Below are 12923 nucleotides of genomic sequence, written 5' to 3'. Positions count from 1 at the left end.
AGCTTCCACAGGCTTTCTGCTGTTGGGGCAGCTTGAATTCTCTCTCTCTGTCTTCCCTGCCCTCTTGGCAAAGCAACTGACTGAATACATTGAAGGAGCATCTGCGTGTTGGAGGCGCCCTTCCAGATGCTGGAGAGACAGCCGCTGGGGGAGTCCCCGAACCCTCAGAAGCTTTCACTCTAGGGTGCATCAGACAACCAGCACACTGATAGCACAGGACAGACAGTGAGAAAATACAGCAGGGTGCCTGGGTGGCTAGTGGGCTGAGCCTCTACCTTCCGCTCAGGTCATGATCTCAGGGTCCTGGGATCGAGCCTGGCATCGGCCTCTCCGCTCAGCAGGAGCGTGTTTCCCCCCTCTCTCTCTGCCTGCCTCTCTGTCTACTTGTGATCTTTCTCTCTGTCAAATAAGTAAATAAAATCTTAAAAAAGAAAAAGAAAGAAAGAAAAGAAAAGAAGAGAGTGAGTGAGCCAGGAGCAGGGCTGCGGAAGCTGTTCCCTCTGCCCGGGAGGCCACCCTCCTCGGGTAATATTCCTAAAGACCTGACTGAAGCGATGGACAGAGGACAGATGTTCGGCTGAAGACTGGGCCTGGCGAAGGCACAGCTACCAATGCCCTGAGCACGGAGTGTGCGGGCTGTGTGCAGGTGGAGTAGAAAAGGCAGGGGTGGGGGGCAAAGGGAGGTTCTGGGCAGCCCCTGTGGTCAGGAGTTTGGATTCCTCCTGATGGTAAGGGGAGCCGTTGAGGGGTTTTGCCTTTATTTTTATATTTTTAAAGATTTACTTATTTGTTTATTTGACAGAGAGAGAGACACACACATTAAGAGAGGGAACACAAGCAGGGGGAGTGGGAGATGGAGAAGGAGGCTCCCTTGGAACAGGGAGCCCGATGCAGGGCTCGATCCCAGAACCCTGGGATCAGGACCCCAGCGAAGGTAGACGCTAAGACTGAGCCACCCAGGTGCCCTGGGTTTTGCCTTTTAAAAGTGGCAAGTGGGGGGGCTGCTCAGCGGGGAGCCTGCTTCCCCTCTCTCTCTGCCTGCCTCTCTGCCTACTTGTGATCTCTGTCTGTCAAATAAATACATAAAATCTTTAAAAAAAAAAAAAAGATCAGGACAAGGAGAGAACCAGGAAAGAAAGGAAAACCAGAGAGGATGAGAGACAGAACAAAATATCTGGAATGAAGGAGAAGTTAGGTCAGCAGGACAGGCTTGTTTTGACCTTGGAGAAAAGAGGTCAGACGACACATCCTTGGCTGCCCTCCTTATTCTGGAACCGCCAGGGGAGGAGCCCTGTCCTATCTCCGGCTCCTTCAGCTGGGGCTGCCTTGCTTTCTTGGGAGGAGTCCACACTCCTAGATGGCGAGCCTGTGATGGGTGGGTGCTGTGTGTCCGGCTCCTAGTCATTAATAACTGAGGCTAATGACTCCAGCCCCTCCCGGGGCTCCATCCTTCCCTCTGCTCGGGAGGATCGGCTGACTCAGAGGGTCAAAGAGCCAGCCCTAGACGAGTCCAAGTAGGACTCAGGAGTCCATCCTAGGGTCTTAGAGGGAACGGAAGGGCCTCCGAAGAGAAGACATCTATGACATCAGCCCTGGGGAGGTTTCAGACCTTGGGGCTGGCACGTGGGGCACTGGGGACAGGACCGGGGAGGACTGTCCTGTGTGGGTTGTAACCCGCAAAAGATTCAGCTGTGGCTCCTGGAAGTCCTAAGGTCCTGAGCCCAGAACTGCCCCCAAAGGAGGACCCATCTACTTCCTTAGCTTCCCACTTGGCCCTCTGGCCGGACTGTCTGTCCCCAGGAGGGGGATCTACAGGTGTTCAGTGTTCACCTGCAACACCATGTTACCTTCTCAGAAAAGGTCTGTAACCATCTGGCAGGTTGAGGATAGATAGATGGGCGGGGGTGGGGGGTGGGGAGCAAGTACAGCAAAATATTAACTATGACAGAATTCACATGGGGGTATACGGGTGTTCACTGTGTAATTCTTTTCATTTTTCTTTATGTTTGGAGATATATATATATATATGAAGTAACAGGGAAGACAGAGAAAAAATTGTCTGGAAGATAGTAGGCACTCCTAAGTACAGGACATTGGGACTATAATCCCTTTCCAGGAGGATCTATGTTTCAAATGCCCTCAGAGGACGGTGTTTATCCTGAAAGATGACAGCTTGCAGGTGAGCGCACCTGGAGACACCCAAAGAGGGGAGGGAGAGACTTAGACCACACCCAGGAGTGATCAGTAACTTCTCCCACCCAAAGCTGCCGCCCCTTGCCCCTTTGGTTGGTGAAGTTTTCTCAAGTTCATTCTTCGAGTCCTGAGATCTGGGCCTTGGCCCGGAAGGAACCCCACCCTGTGACCTATAACCCATGCTGGGGAGAGGCAGGATAAGAAATTCAGGACTCTGCCTGACAACTCAACCCTAAAAGATTGACCATATTTGCTCAGGAGGTGAGGTTCACATGGTAAACAGCAGGGGGAGGGCTTGGCCCTGGTATAAAAGATCTGAAAGTGTCAGGGGGTTACTTTGCATTTGAAACAGCCAGGTGAGGGGTGACAGAGGCCTGAGCTAAGGGGTGACAGGGATGGCTGGGTTGAGTTTGGGGGAATTCAAGCTGAGCTGGGCAGGAACCTGCTCGGACTGAGTGGCAGAGGACACCTGTGTTGTCAACTAGGCTGGGACGTCTGCGGCTGAATGGGATGCTAAGATATCTGGGTCTCTGTGGAAGGACTGGGGATGCCTGGGGTGCTCGGAAGCATTGATGTGGCCAGATTTGTGTTAGTGGGGAAAGGATGATAATACATGGAGCAGGCATCTGAAATCTATTATCTTTTTTTTCTTTTTAAAGATTTTATTTATTTGACAGACATAGATCACAAGTAGGCAGAGAGGCAGGGAGAGAGAGGGGGGGAAGCAGGCTCCCTGCTGAGCAGAGAGCCTGATGCGGGGCTCGATCCCAGGACCCTGGGATCATGACCTGAGCCAAAGGCAGAGGCTTAACCCACTGAGCCAGCCAGGCGCCCCTGAAATCTATCATCTTGAGCCGGTCCAAACTCCCCCTGCAATCTCTCAGTGTGTCCACCTCTGCCTGAACTTCTCTGATGCTCATGGTGGCACAGTCTTGTCTCTCATCACCTCTGCTCCCCAGGTGACACAGACACAGCTCTAAAATGCTCCTTTCCTTCTGATCTGAGACCAGCGCGAAGCTAAGAATTTTACCTCTGCCCTGGATGTCCCCTAAGCCAAGCCAGTCCATCACAGGCAGATTTCAGTTGGTCATGCTCAGACTCTTGGTTGGAAAACTCAACCATCCCTATGATCTGGAGACGGTCTCCACTTCTTTGCAAACTCTCTTCCTGCTTCGTGCTGGGAGGGAACAGGACTTAACACAGCTTGGCCCAGATAGAGGGTTAGGGTTGATCTTCTGATCTGGGATAGAAGAAGGGAGTTGGCTACCTCCAGACCAGGGAGGACAGAGGGGTTAAGGACACAGTAGATAGTCTTCCAGGAGCAGGACTGGAGATTAGGGACAATCCTTTCCAAGCCCAAGACTAGGTCAGTTAGGTCTGAGTTGAAGGATAAAGAAGGTTGAGTCTCAGCTGGAGGTCAGGGATGCCTGGCTAGATGAAGTCCAAAGGAAAAAGGGTAAGCCTTGACTTTCTGCTTTCTTTCCACTTCAGCCCCAGAATGTTGGCCATCACTCTTCTGGCCCTTCTCTGTGCACCAGCCTCAGCCAATGCCAGTAAGTGAGAAAGAAGCCAGGAGCCCAGCACTAGCATCATGGGAAGGCAGCCTTCTGCAATGCTGGTGGCCAAGGCTGAATTTCAGAGGCTGGCTTGGGGTGGTGGGCACTGAGTTGTGGGAGGTACTGGGGTGGTGGGGAGAAACTCAGCTCCTGAGGTTTCTTCCTCCGACTCCTACTGTCCCCTCCAGTTCAGGCTAGGGCCTCCTCCTACAGTGGAGAGTATGGAGGCGGTGGAGGAAAGCGATTCTCTCATTCTGGCTACCAGCTGGAAGGCCCCATCACCGCCATCCGTGTCCGGGTCAACAGATACTACATCGTAGGGTAAGATTCTTTGCGTTTCTCTGGTTTGAGGATCCTTTGATCTTGCTGAACTGGAAAGTTCTCAGTCACTTGGGGTCACGTCTGTTCCAGTCAACAAGTCCCAGGGATAATATGGTATGTGAAAGAGATCTGAGGCCAGCGCTGCCACAACCAGCCCTCGAGCCCCCAGCACACGTGACCTTGGGCAAATCATCTAGCATGGCTGCTCGGGGGCCTAGAAGCTGGCTGGTTTGGCGCCCCCGACCCCCCCGCCGGAGGCGTAAGCCCCCTCGGGCATCCTCCCTCTTTGCTGATGCTTCTCCCCCAAAATGTGTATCTTCTGAGCCTGGACTACATCCTGGGACAACAAAGTGTCTGCCCTCATGAGAGGCTTCCAGAATATTCCTTCTGCTCCTTTTGCATGGGGTGGCAGGGGGGTGGGGGTGTGGTGGCCGGCACAGCGGGAATCTAGAGTTCCCAAAATCAAGCTCCAGCACTGGTCTGGTCTGCCTGACTCTGGCTAAGTTACTTTTCCTTTCTGAGCCTGTGTGTGTTTTGGCAAAATGAGTTGAAGTTCCCTGTATGATCTCAAGGGCTCCCTCATCCCTCACACGCTGTGGGACTGGCAGGAGACTTGTCACCCCTGTCCCCGGTTGGCGGGTCTTGGAGGGTACGCCAAGAGGTCCTGAATCCTGGTCACCCCACTCAGTGTCTGTCTTCCTTCCCTCCCCGCCCGGCCCCTAGTCTCTAGGTCCGCTACGGCAAGGTGTGGAGCGACTACGTGGGGGGCACCCGGGGAGACATGGAGGAGATCTTCCTGCACCCTGGGGAGTCAGTGATCCAGGTGTCTGGCAAGTACAAGTACTACCTGAGGAAGCTGGTCTTCGTGACTGACAAGGGCCGTTACCTGCCTTTTGGGAAGGACACAGGCACGAGTTTCAATGCCGTCCCCCTGTACCCCAACACTGTACTCCGGTTCATCAGTGGCCGCTCGGGTTCCCTCATCGATGCCATTGGCTTGCACTGGGACGCCTACCCCAGTGACTGTAGCAGTTGCTGAACCCCAGGCTCGTCCCAGGCCGGGCACTGCAGTGGGGGTGGGAGAACGTCTTTACCACTAACCTCATCCACATGGCTCCATAAAAAAAAAATAAAAGGACATAGCTACCGCTTGTGTGTGTGGGTTTGTGCAGCCGGGATCAGCCTCCCGGCTTGGGCTCTGGAGGTGCGGGTCTTGTTTCTGGCTGTCTGTGGGATGTCACTCTGGGGAAGAGTGGGAGGGAGAGAGAGAGAGAGAGGTTTAAGAGTCTTGGGCTTTTCTTCGAAAGTTACCAAGAAGAGATAAGATTCGGGCTTGTACCAACTCTTTTTTTCAAGGAGAGCTTCTGGGACTGTTTACCCAAACTGGGGTTCTGTGGCTGAGGGTAAGGACTAGCTGTGGCTTATCGCCCAAGTCCCAGATGTTCCACTCTCTAGCCCTCCTCTCCCCTTGAGATAATGCCTTTCCACCAAAAGGCCCTTGACCTTACTCACTTGCTGTCTGTGGCCTGGGCCATTTTCCTTTGTTCTTTCCCAGAATCCACCTGAGTCCTGAAGCTTGGCCTACGTTACTCCTGCTTAGCTGCCCCTCACCTGTGCCCAGCAGCACCGGTGTCCTTGCTTAGCTTAGCTCGTGAAGAATTGGGCTTCCTTCCCTAAGAAGCCATCACCTCCCCGACGCCTTGTATTCAGCCAATACTGTCCTCAAGAAAGGGCATGACCAGAGGGGTGGATTTCCATCGTGGCTTTCCAGGGACAGGAGGGTTGCTGTTGGCTACATAGATACAGAGAGGATATTTGTTACTTTGAAGAGAATTCTTCAGACTCTAGTTGCCAGTCCTAAGATTGTGAACAATTTTTTGTTTTGTCTTTCAGTGGTGGTGGTTGGGGGTGGGGGAAGTCACTCAGTGCTCCCAAAAGATTGATTGACCTCAGGGGGATCATTTCTTTCCAGTCAGACAAAGATAACAAGTATGTCCACGTAATTTTAGTTTTATTTTTTTAAAGATTTTGTTTATTTATTTGTCGGAGAGAGAGAGAGAGAAAGAGAGAGAGAGAGAGGACAAGCAGGGGGAATGGCAGGCAGGGGGAAAAGCAGGCTCCCGGTGGAGCAAGGAGGCTGATGTGAGACTCGATCCCAGGACCCTGGGATCATGACCTGAGCTGAAGGCAGCGGCTTCACTGCCTGAGCCACCCAGACATCCCTACATGTTTTAGAAAGAAATGTTATTTAAAAAAAAAAAAAGAAAGGAAATGTTAACATTACAGAAGCAAACTCGTATCTAGCTTGTTTTTATAACAATTTCTTTCTTCCTCTCAAACAATTCCACAGAATGGAATAATTATGTCACTGTAATTTTTTTTTTCTGAGATATAAAGCACCTAAGATCCACCCTTTTAAAGTGTGTCATTTCAGTGGTTTTTAGTACATTCAGATGGTGCAACCATCATCTCAAATTCCAGGATACTGTCATCAGCTCAGAAAGAAACCTCATCCCCGTTAAGCAGTCACTCCCCATTCCTCTGTCCCAGCCCCTTGGAACCACTCATCTACTTTCTGTCTCTATGGATTTGCCTATTCCTGACATTTCAAGTAGAAGGAATCATACAATACCGTGGCCTTCTGTGTCTGGCTTCTCCCACTGGGTATATTTGCAAGGTTCATCCATGTCCTAGCATGTTAGTACTTTGTTCCTGTGTGTGGCCAAGTCTGACAGCAGCTATCTGGTCAATTTCAGGATGGGCTTTAAACCAGCGCTTTCACCCAAGGCGGGTGGGGGTGGATTGGGGGGGGGGGGGGGGGGGTTGGACCACGCTCTCATCTAAGAGGCAGAAACAGCAGAAGGGGATGGAGTAGTGGGATTCTTGGCTTTTGCCTAGTTATATTAGGCTTTTGTATCAGATTTGATTTCAAGAAAATTTTTCTTTACTTATAAAGTCTGAAAATTGCTGAACTGAGCTAATCATTTATCAAATATTCTCTGCTCGGTGCTTTGGAATACAAAGACCACTGAAAGTTGGGTTCTCTTCCTCTAGTTGAGGGGAAGACTTGGTGATGGGAGGGTGTCTGTGTGTCTCTGTGTGTGTGTGTGTACGTGTGTGCACATGTGTACAGGGGCCCAGTCCTGGGCGCAGGCTCCAGGTTATGCAGAAATACGAACATACAAAAATGAAAAGTGGTTTAACACAGCTAAAATGCAAAGTACAACTGGTAAAGATGAGATGTCATGGAGAGGCTGGAGCCATGAACGTCACGCTAAAACTATTGTTGATTTCATGGGCTCCAGGAAGCCATTTAGCCAAAATTTCTCCCAAGGGATTGATAAGATTTATAAGAAAGTCATTTTTTTCTGGTACAAGTGGGGAAAACAGATTGAAAGGGAAGCAGGGTACTAGTTAATAGGTCTAGATCAGAGAAGAAAGGCAACAATGTGAGGAAGAGAAGAGAGGGAGGGATTTGAGAGAGTCACAGCAGAGGTGGACTCCGGAGAACTTGATCCCATGAACGCATAAAGGTACGTGAAGGAGGAGAGTCTAGAAGAACTGCCATGTCTAGTATCAGCAACTGGAAAGAGTGGGATCCTCTCTGAGATGAGGAGAACAAGGAAAAATTAGCCTTGTTTTAAAATTTATTAATTTTTAGGGTGGCAGGGGCAGAGGAAGAGGGAGAGTGAATATTAAGCGGCCTCTATCCCCAGCATGGGACCCAACACGGGGCCTGATCTCACAAACCCAGGATTAAGTCACAAGTTCTACCAACTGAGCCAAAGAGGTGACCCCTAGAGATGACAGGATTTATTGCAGAGATTTGGCTCCCCAGATGTGGAGGCGGATGAGGCAAGTCTAAAATCTGGAGGGCGGGCTGGCCGTCCGGGAACTCTTGGGCAGGAGGGTGTGCTGCGGTCCATAGGTGAAATTTCTTTTTCCTCAGGGAAACCGCAGTTTTTTTCTTTCACTTCCTTGTAAACTAATGTCTTATGTTATCAAAATTTACACATTTAGTAACTTTTCTTAAATTTTTTCCCAGCTTTGCTGATGTATAATTGACAAATAGAATTCTAATATTTTTGAAGTATACAATGTGACAGTTTGATACATGTACGTGGTGAAAGGACTCCCACAGTCAAGCTCATTAACACACCCATCACCTCACAGTTACCTTAAAAAAATTTTTTTTATTGAAGAATAATTGACATACAATATTGTATTAGTTTCAGGTGTACAACATAGTGATTCAGTATTTATATACATGATGAAGTGGTCGGGTCACCTGGGTGGTGCAGTCCATTAAGCATCCGACTCTTGGTTTTGGCTCAGGTTGTGATCTCGGGATCGTGAGATTGAGCCCTCCGTGTTCAGCAGAGTTGGCTTGTCCGTCTGTTCCTCCCCCACCCCTGCTCATGCTCACTCTATCTCTCAAATAATAATGATAAATAATAAAATAACTCATATCTTTAAAAAATTGTTACAATATCATTAACTGTACCCCCTACATTGTATATTACATTCCCATATCTTATTTATTTCTTTTTTAGAAACTATTTTATTTATTTATTTGAAAGAGAGAATGCACAAGCAAGGGGGAGGGGCAGAGGGAAGGGGAAAAGCAGACTCCCCATTGAGCAGGGAACCGGATGTGGGGCTCCATTCCAGGACCCTGGGACCATGACCTGAGCCAAAGGCAGACGCTTAACTGACTGAGCCACCCAGGCACTTCCCATATCTTATTTTATCAATAGTTACCTTAAAAAAAATTTTTTTTTTTTTGGTGAGAATGCCTAAGATCTACTCTCTTAGCAAACTGCAGTCATATAATACAGTATTTTCCACTAAAGTCGCCATGCGACACGGTGGAAAGTCTGTACCCTTTTACCAACATCTCCCCATTTCCCATATTTCCCAGCTCTTAGCAACCACATCCTACTGTTTCTTATGTGTTTCACTTTTTTTTTAAAAAGATTTTTATTTATTTATTTGGCAGAGAGAGAGGGAGAGAGCACAACCAAGAATGGCAGAGGGGACTGGATCCCAGGACAACCTGAGCCGAAGGCATGCACTTAGCTCACTGAGGCACCCAGGTGCCTTCTCCCCTCTTTTTTAAGTAATCTCTACTCTGAAGGCTGGGCTTGAACTCACCACCCTGAGCTCAAGAGTAGCATGTATCACACATAAGGGATATCATGCAGTATCAGTTTTGCTTTTATTTTTTATTTATTTTATTTTAAGCCTCTCAACTAACTGGATGGGGCCCACCCAGCTGACCCAGGATCATTACTTGAGGTCATATGATCGTAGATGGTAACTGCCTCTACAAAGCATCCTCACCGCAACACCTAGGTTAGTTTTGATTGAATGCCCTCCTACAGCCCTAGTCAAACTGACCTGGAACTACCTGTTGCACCTGAGCAACCCTAGGAGGGCTGGGGTGAGGAGTCAGTACAACCACAGGCAGTGAAGGAGTTTGCTGACCAAAATCAGATAAATCGGTTACTGAGGAATGCTGGGAACTTAGCTATTTGCTTCTAAAGGTCACAATGAGTTGACAAGAGTACTGTCCAGAGACTTGGGACAGCTAAGTCCTACCTCCCCGCACAGCTACACAGCCTCAGTCAAATCCCTTAACCTCTATGGGTTTCAATCACCCATTTGTAAAATGAGCTTCTCTGGGTCATGTGCTTTCTAAGACGTATTGAGCTCATATATCCTAGAAATCTAATTTTTACTTTACTGTTACTTTTAATTTTACTTTACTGTTACATGAAAACAACTGGCCTCATTGTGCACTGGTTGAATGCCATATAGGGATAACTGAGCTATGTATATGAAGGAGGTGGCCTGGAACAGGGGCACAGCTGAGGTCCCCCTAAGTAGGGAGTGCTCGGGAACATGCCCCAAATGAAGGACGCCAAGGCCCACAAGCTACAAAGAGCCCACAGTTCCTCTGGTGGCAACTTGGAGTTGAAAGGCAATCTCTCAAAAAGGACACCTCTCCCCACACCTCATCACCTTGTCCCCCTCTGCCAGCCCCGGGTGCCTGGTGGGCTCAGTTGGTACAGCATGGGACTCTTGATCTCAGGGTTGTTAAGTTCCAGCCCCACGTTAGGTGTAGAAATTATTAAAAATAAAATCTTGAGGGGTGCCTGGGTGGCTCAGTGGGTTGGAGCTTCTGTCTTCAGCTCAGGTCATGATCCCAGGGTTCTGGAATCAAGCCCTGCATCCGGCTCTCTGCTCAACAGGGAGCCCGCTTCCCCTTCTCTCTCTCTCTCTGCCTACTTGTGATCTCTGCCTGTCAAACAAATAAACAAAAATTAAAAAAAAAAAAAAGAAAGAAATAAAATCTTGAGGGGCTCCTGGGTGGCTCAATCGGTTGGGCGTCTGCCTTCAGCTCAGGTCAAGATCCCAGGGATCCTGGATAGAGCCCTTCATGGGGTTCCGAGCTCAGCAGGGAGTCTGCTTCTCCTTCCCACTCTCCCTTTGTACTCTCCCTCTCTCTTTCTCTCTCAAATAAATAAAATCTAAAATAAATGAATAAAATAAAATATTGCAAAACAAAACAAAAAAGTTCCTCCCTACAGCAGGTCGACCACCAAATTAACCAAATTAATTGGGTGATAATATAACTATGACTGTTTCCTCCTTTGGATCATCAGGAACTCCACAGTGGCTGGAATTGAGTCCTCCAGCTCCCACTGCAGAGGGTAGCGGGGAAAGAGCCATTTTCAGGAAAGACCGTGCCAGGCGTCTTGCGCATTCCCGGGAGCAGAGAAACCTCAATCTGCCTGGCTAACACAGTCACCCAGGAGACAGCCAAGGTCAAATCCGTGAACGACAACCACCAACAGAACCCGACTATCCAAGAAACCGAAGGCTCCCCTCGGCCTACAGCTTGTGGGTTTCAAGAAAGTTTTGGGCCCCATAACTTCAAGGCCGGCCAATGAGAGGAGGCGATCCTTAGTGTTAGCACGCAGACTTGTGAGTGCTGCGGCAGGACGGCAAATACAGGAGAAAACAGCAGGGCGAGACGGAACACGGAAAAGGGGAACATACGCTTACTTTGCATCATGCGTTAGGAGTCCAGGCACTCTGCCAAAGTCCCTCATTTAATTGTGACAAAGGTCCTGTTGGAAAGTAGTAAGCGTAGTCTCAGTTTCGGATGACGTCACCAGTGACGTCACCAAAGACTGAAATCAGTTGTGTTTGTAGGTTTGAGAGGTACAGTGGCACGTGTCGCGGATCACTGTGTCTCCACCCCTCCAAGCCTCCAACTTGTGCTCATTCCCCCATAGGTAATAACCGAGCAAACCCTGGTTTTTCCCCTCTTTTCTGCATCAGTGTGCCATCAAAGAAAACTCACTCGGAAACCCTATAAAGCTTAGTTGGGCAAAACAAAGGAGCATTCTCAGACTTAGCACAAACTAGTGTCTGAAAGATTACATGGCTTCCTTCGCTCATACTGCAAATACTTATTAGGTGCCCGTGAAGCTTCAGGCACTCTGCTAACTGCTGGATCATGTTCCAAGTCACAAACACAGCAGCCGGCAGGATCAAGGTCAGGGTCAAACTTGGGTCTTTCTGACGTCAAAATCTGGGCATTATCCACACGTCGGTGATTTTCAAACACCTTAGAAACAAAACCTTACAAGATTCTGCACATGATTTCTGTCAAATGTATATACCTGTTGAACCCAAACCCCTCTATCAAGATACATAGGACATCACCCCCCCCCCCCAATTCCTTCTGGGTCCTTCCCTGTCACTTCCTGTCCCCAACTCCCAAAAGGCAACCATTCTTCCGTGACTTTTCGCCACCAACTAGTGAAGCCTGTTCTGCATTCACACTGCCATTGCACGGAGCTTTTGGAAAACTCAACTGTATACCCCAGAGGAAATGAGTGAAAAGGCAAATGACTTCAGTATTATTATGAAAATCATTTTAACTCTGCGGTGGCCAGGGGCCCCCAGACCACATTTTGAGAATCCTTGCTCTAGGGATTACAATATTTTGTTTTGTTTGAAATGTTAATATACTACTCTGTTTTGTGTTCTCAGAGCTGGAATCCTTTGCTGGGCCAGCCTCATTCCAGCGAGTACATCAAACTAGCCCAGGCACAGCAGCCTTCAAAGCTTCCCCACCTGGGGCAGACTGGCAAGGCTTCCTGGCCACCCGAGGGGCTCTATTATCTCTCTCAGGAGTTCTCTTTCCCCACCAGGCCCCCCAGATCTGGTCCTTTCTTTTCCAGCGCCAATTCCCTTCTCAGTCACTGCTGCTTTGCCTCACTTAGGATTCTGAGGATTGAAGAACAGACCGGTCCGCCTGGCTCACTAGTCTCCTTCCCGTTGTAATGGTGTAAATGCTACATGACTTTGCTCTGCTCTCCTTTGCTTCCTAAGGGCCTAGTTAAAAAAGGGGAAAAAAAAGAAAGTTAAAAAAAAAAAAAAATCCACTGCTTCTTTCTCTTCTCCTGCTGGCCTGCCGGGTATTTAACGACTCCATTTCTCAACCCAATTAAGACAACCCAAGAAAGCAGATTCCACCATTATTCCCTTTTAACACCTGAGGAAACAGAGGCAAGGAGGCTAGCCTTTACCCTGGGTCTGTACCTAAGCTATTTATTCAACCTCAGGAGTCCCAGTCTCCTGACATCTTTCCACCACTTCTGGCAGGTATCTCACCAAATATCTGGGGACTGGCAACAGATATGAAAACCTGAAGAGCCCTTCCTGAAGTGTGGGGAAAATCAAACTGCGGAAAGCTTTATGTCAGTGGTTTCCGAAGTGTGGTCCAGGAAATTCTGGAGGCCCCTGAGACACGTGTGTGTGTGTGTGTGTGTGTGT

The 12923-nt window shown here is 48.9% G+C and overlaps 1 protein-coding gene across 1 annotated transcript; it reads left to right on the top strand.

Moving 5' to 3' along the window:
* Positions 1-3691: 3691 nt before the first annotated feature.
* LOC111162192 (zymogen granule protein 16) lies at positions 3692-5109 on the top strand. Its single transcript, XM_022526424.1, is given in 3 exon segments — positions 3692-3746; positions 3938-4070; positions 4794-5109. Coding segments are annotated over 3 exon segments (504 nt in total).
* Positions 5110-12923: the final 7814 nt, after the last annotated feature.

The sequence above is a fragment of the Enhydra lutris genome, unplaced genomic scaffold, assembly GCF_002288905.1.
Source record: "Enhydra lutris kenyoni isolate GAN:26980312 unplaced genomic scaffold, ASM228890v2 scaffoldscaffold90, whole genome shotgun sequence".
Taxonomy (NCBI): Eukaryota; Metazoa; Chordata; class Mammalia; order Carnivora; family Mustelidae; genus Enhydra; species Enhydra lutris.
The sequence above is the reverse complement of the archived record's forward strand: the minus strand, read 5'-3'. Positions and strand labels throughout refer to the sequence as shown.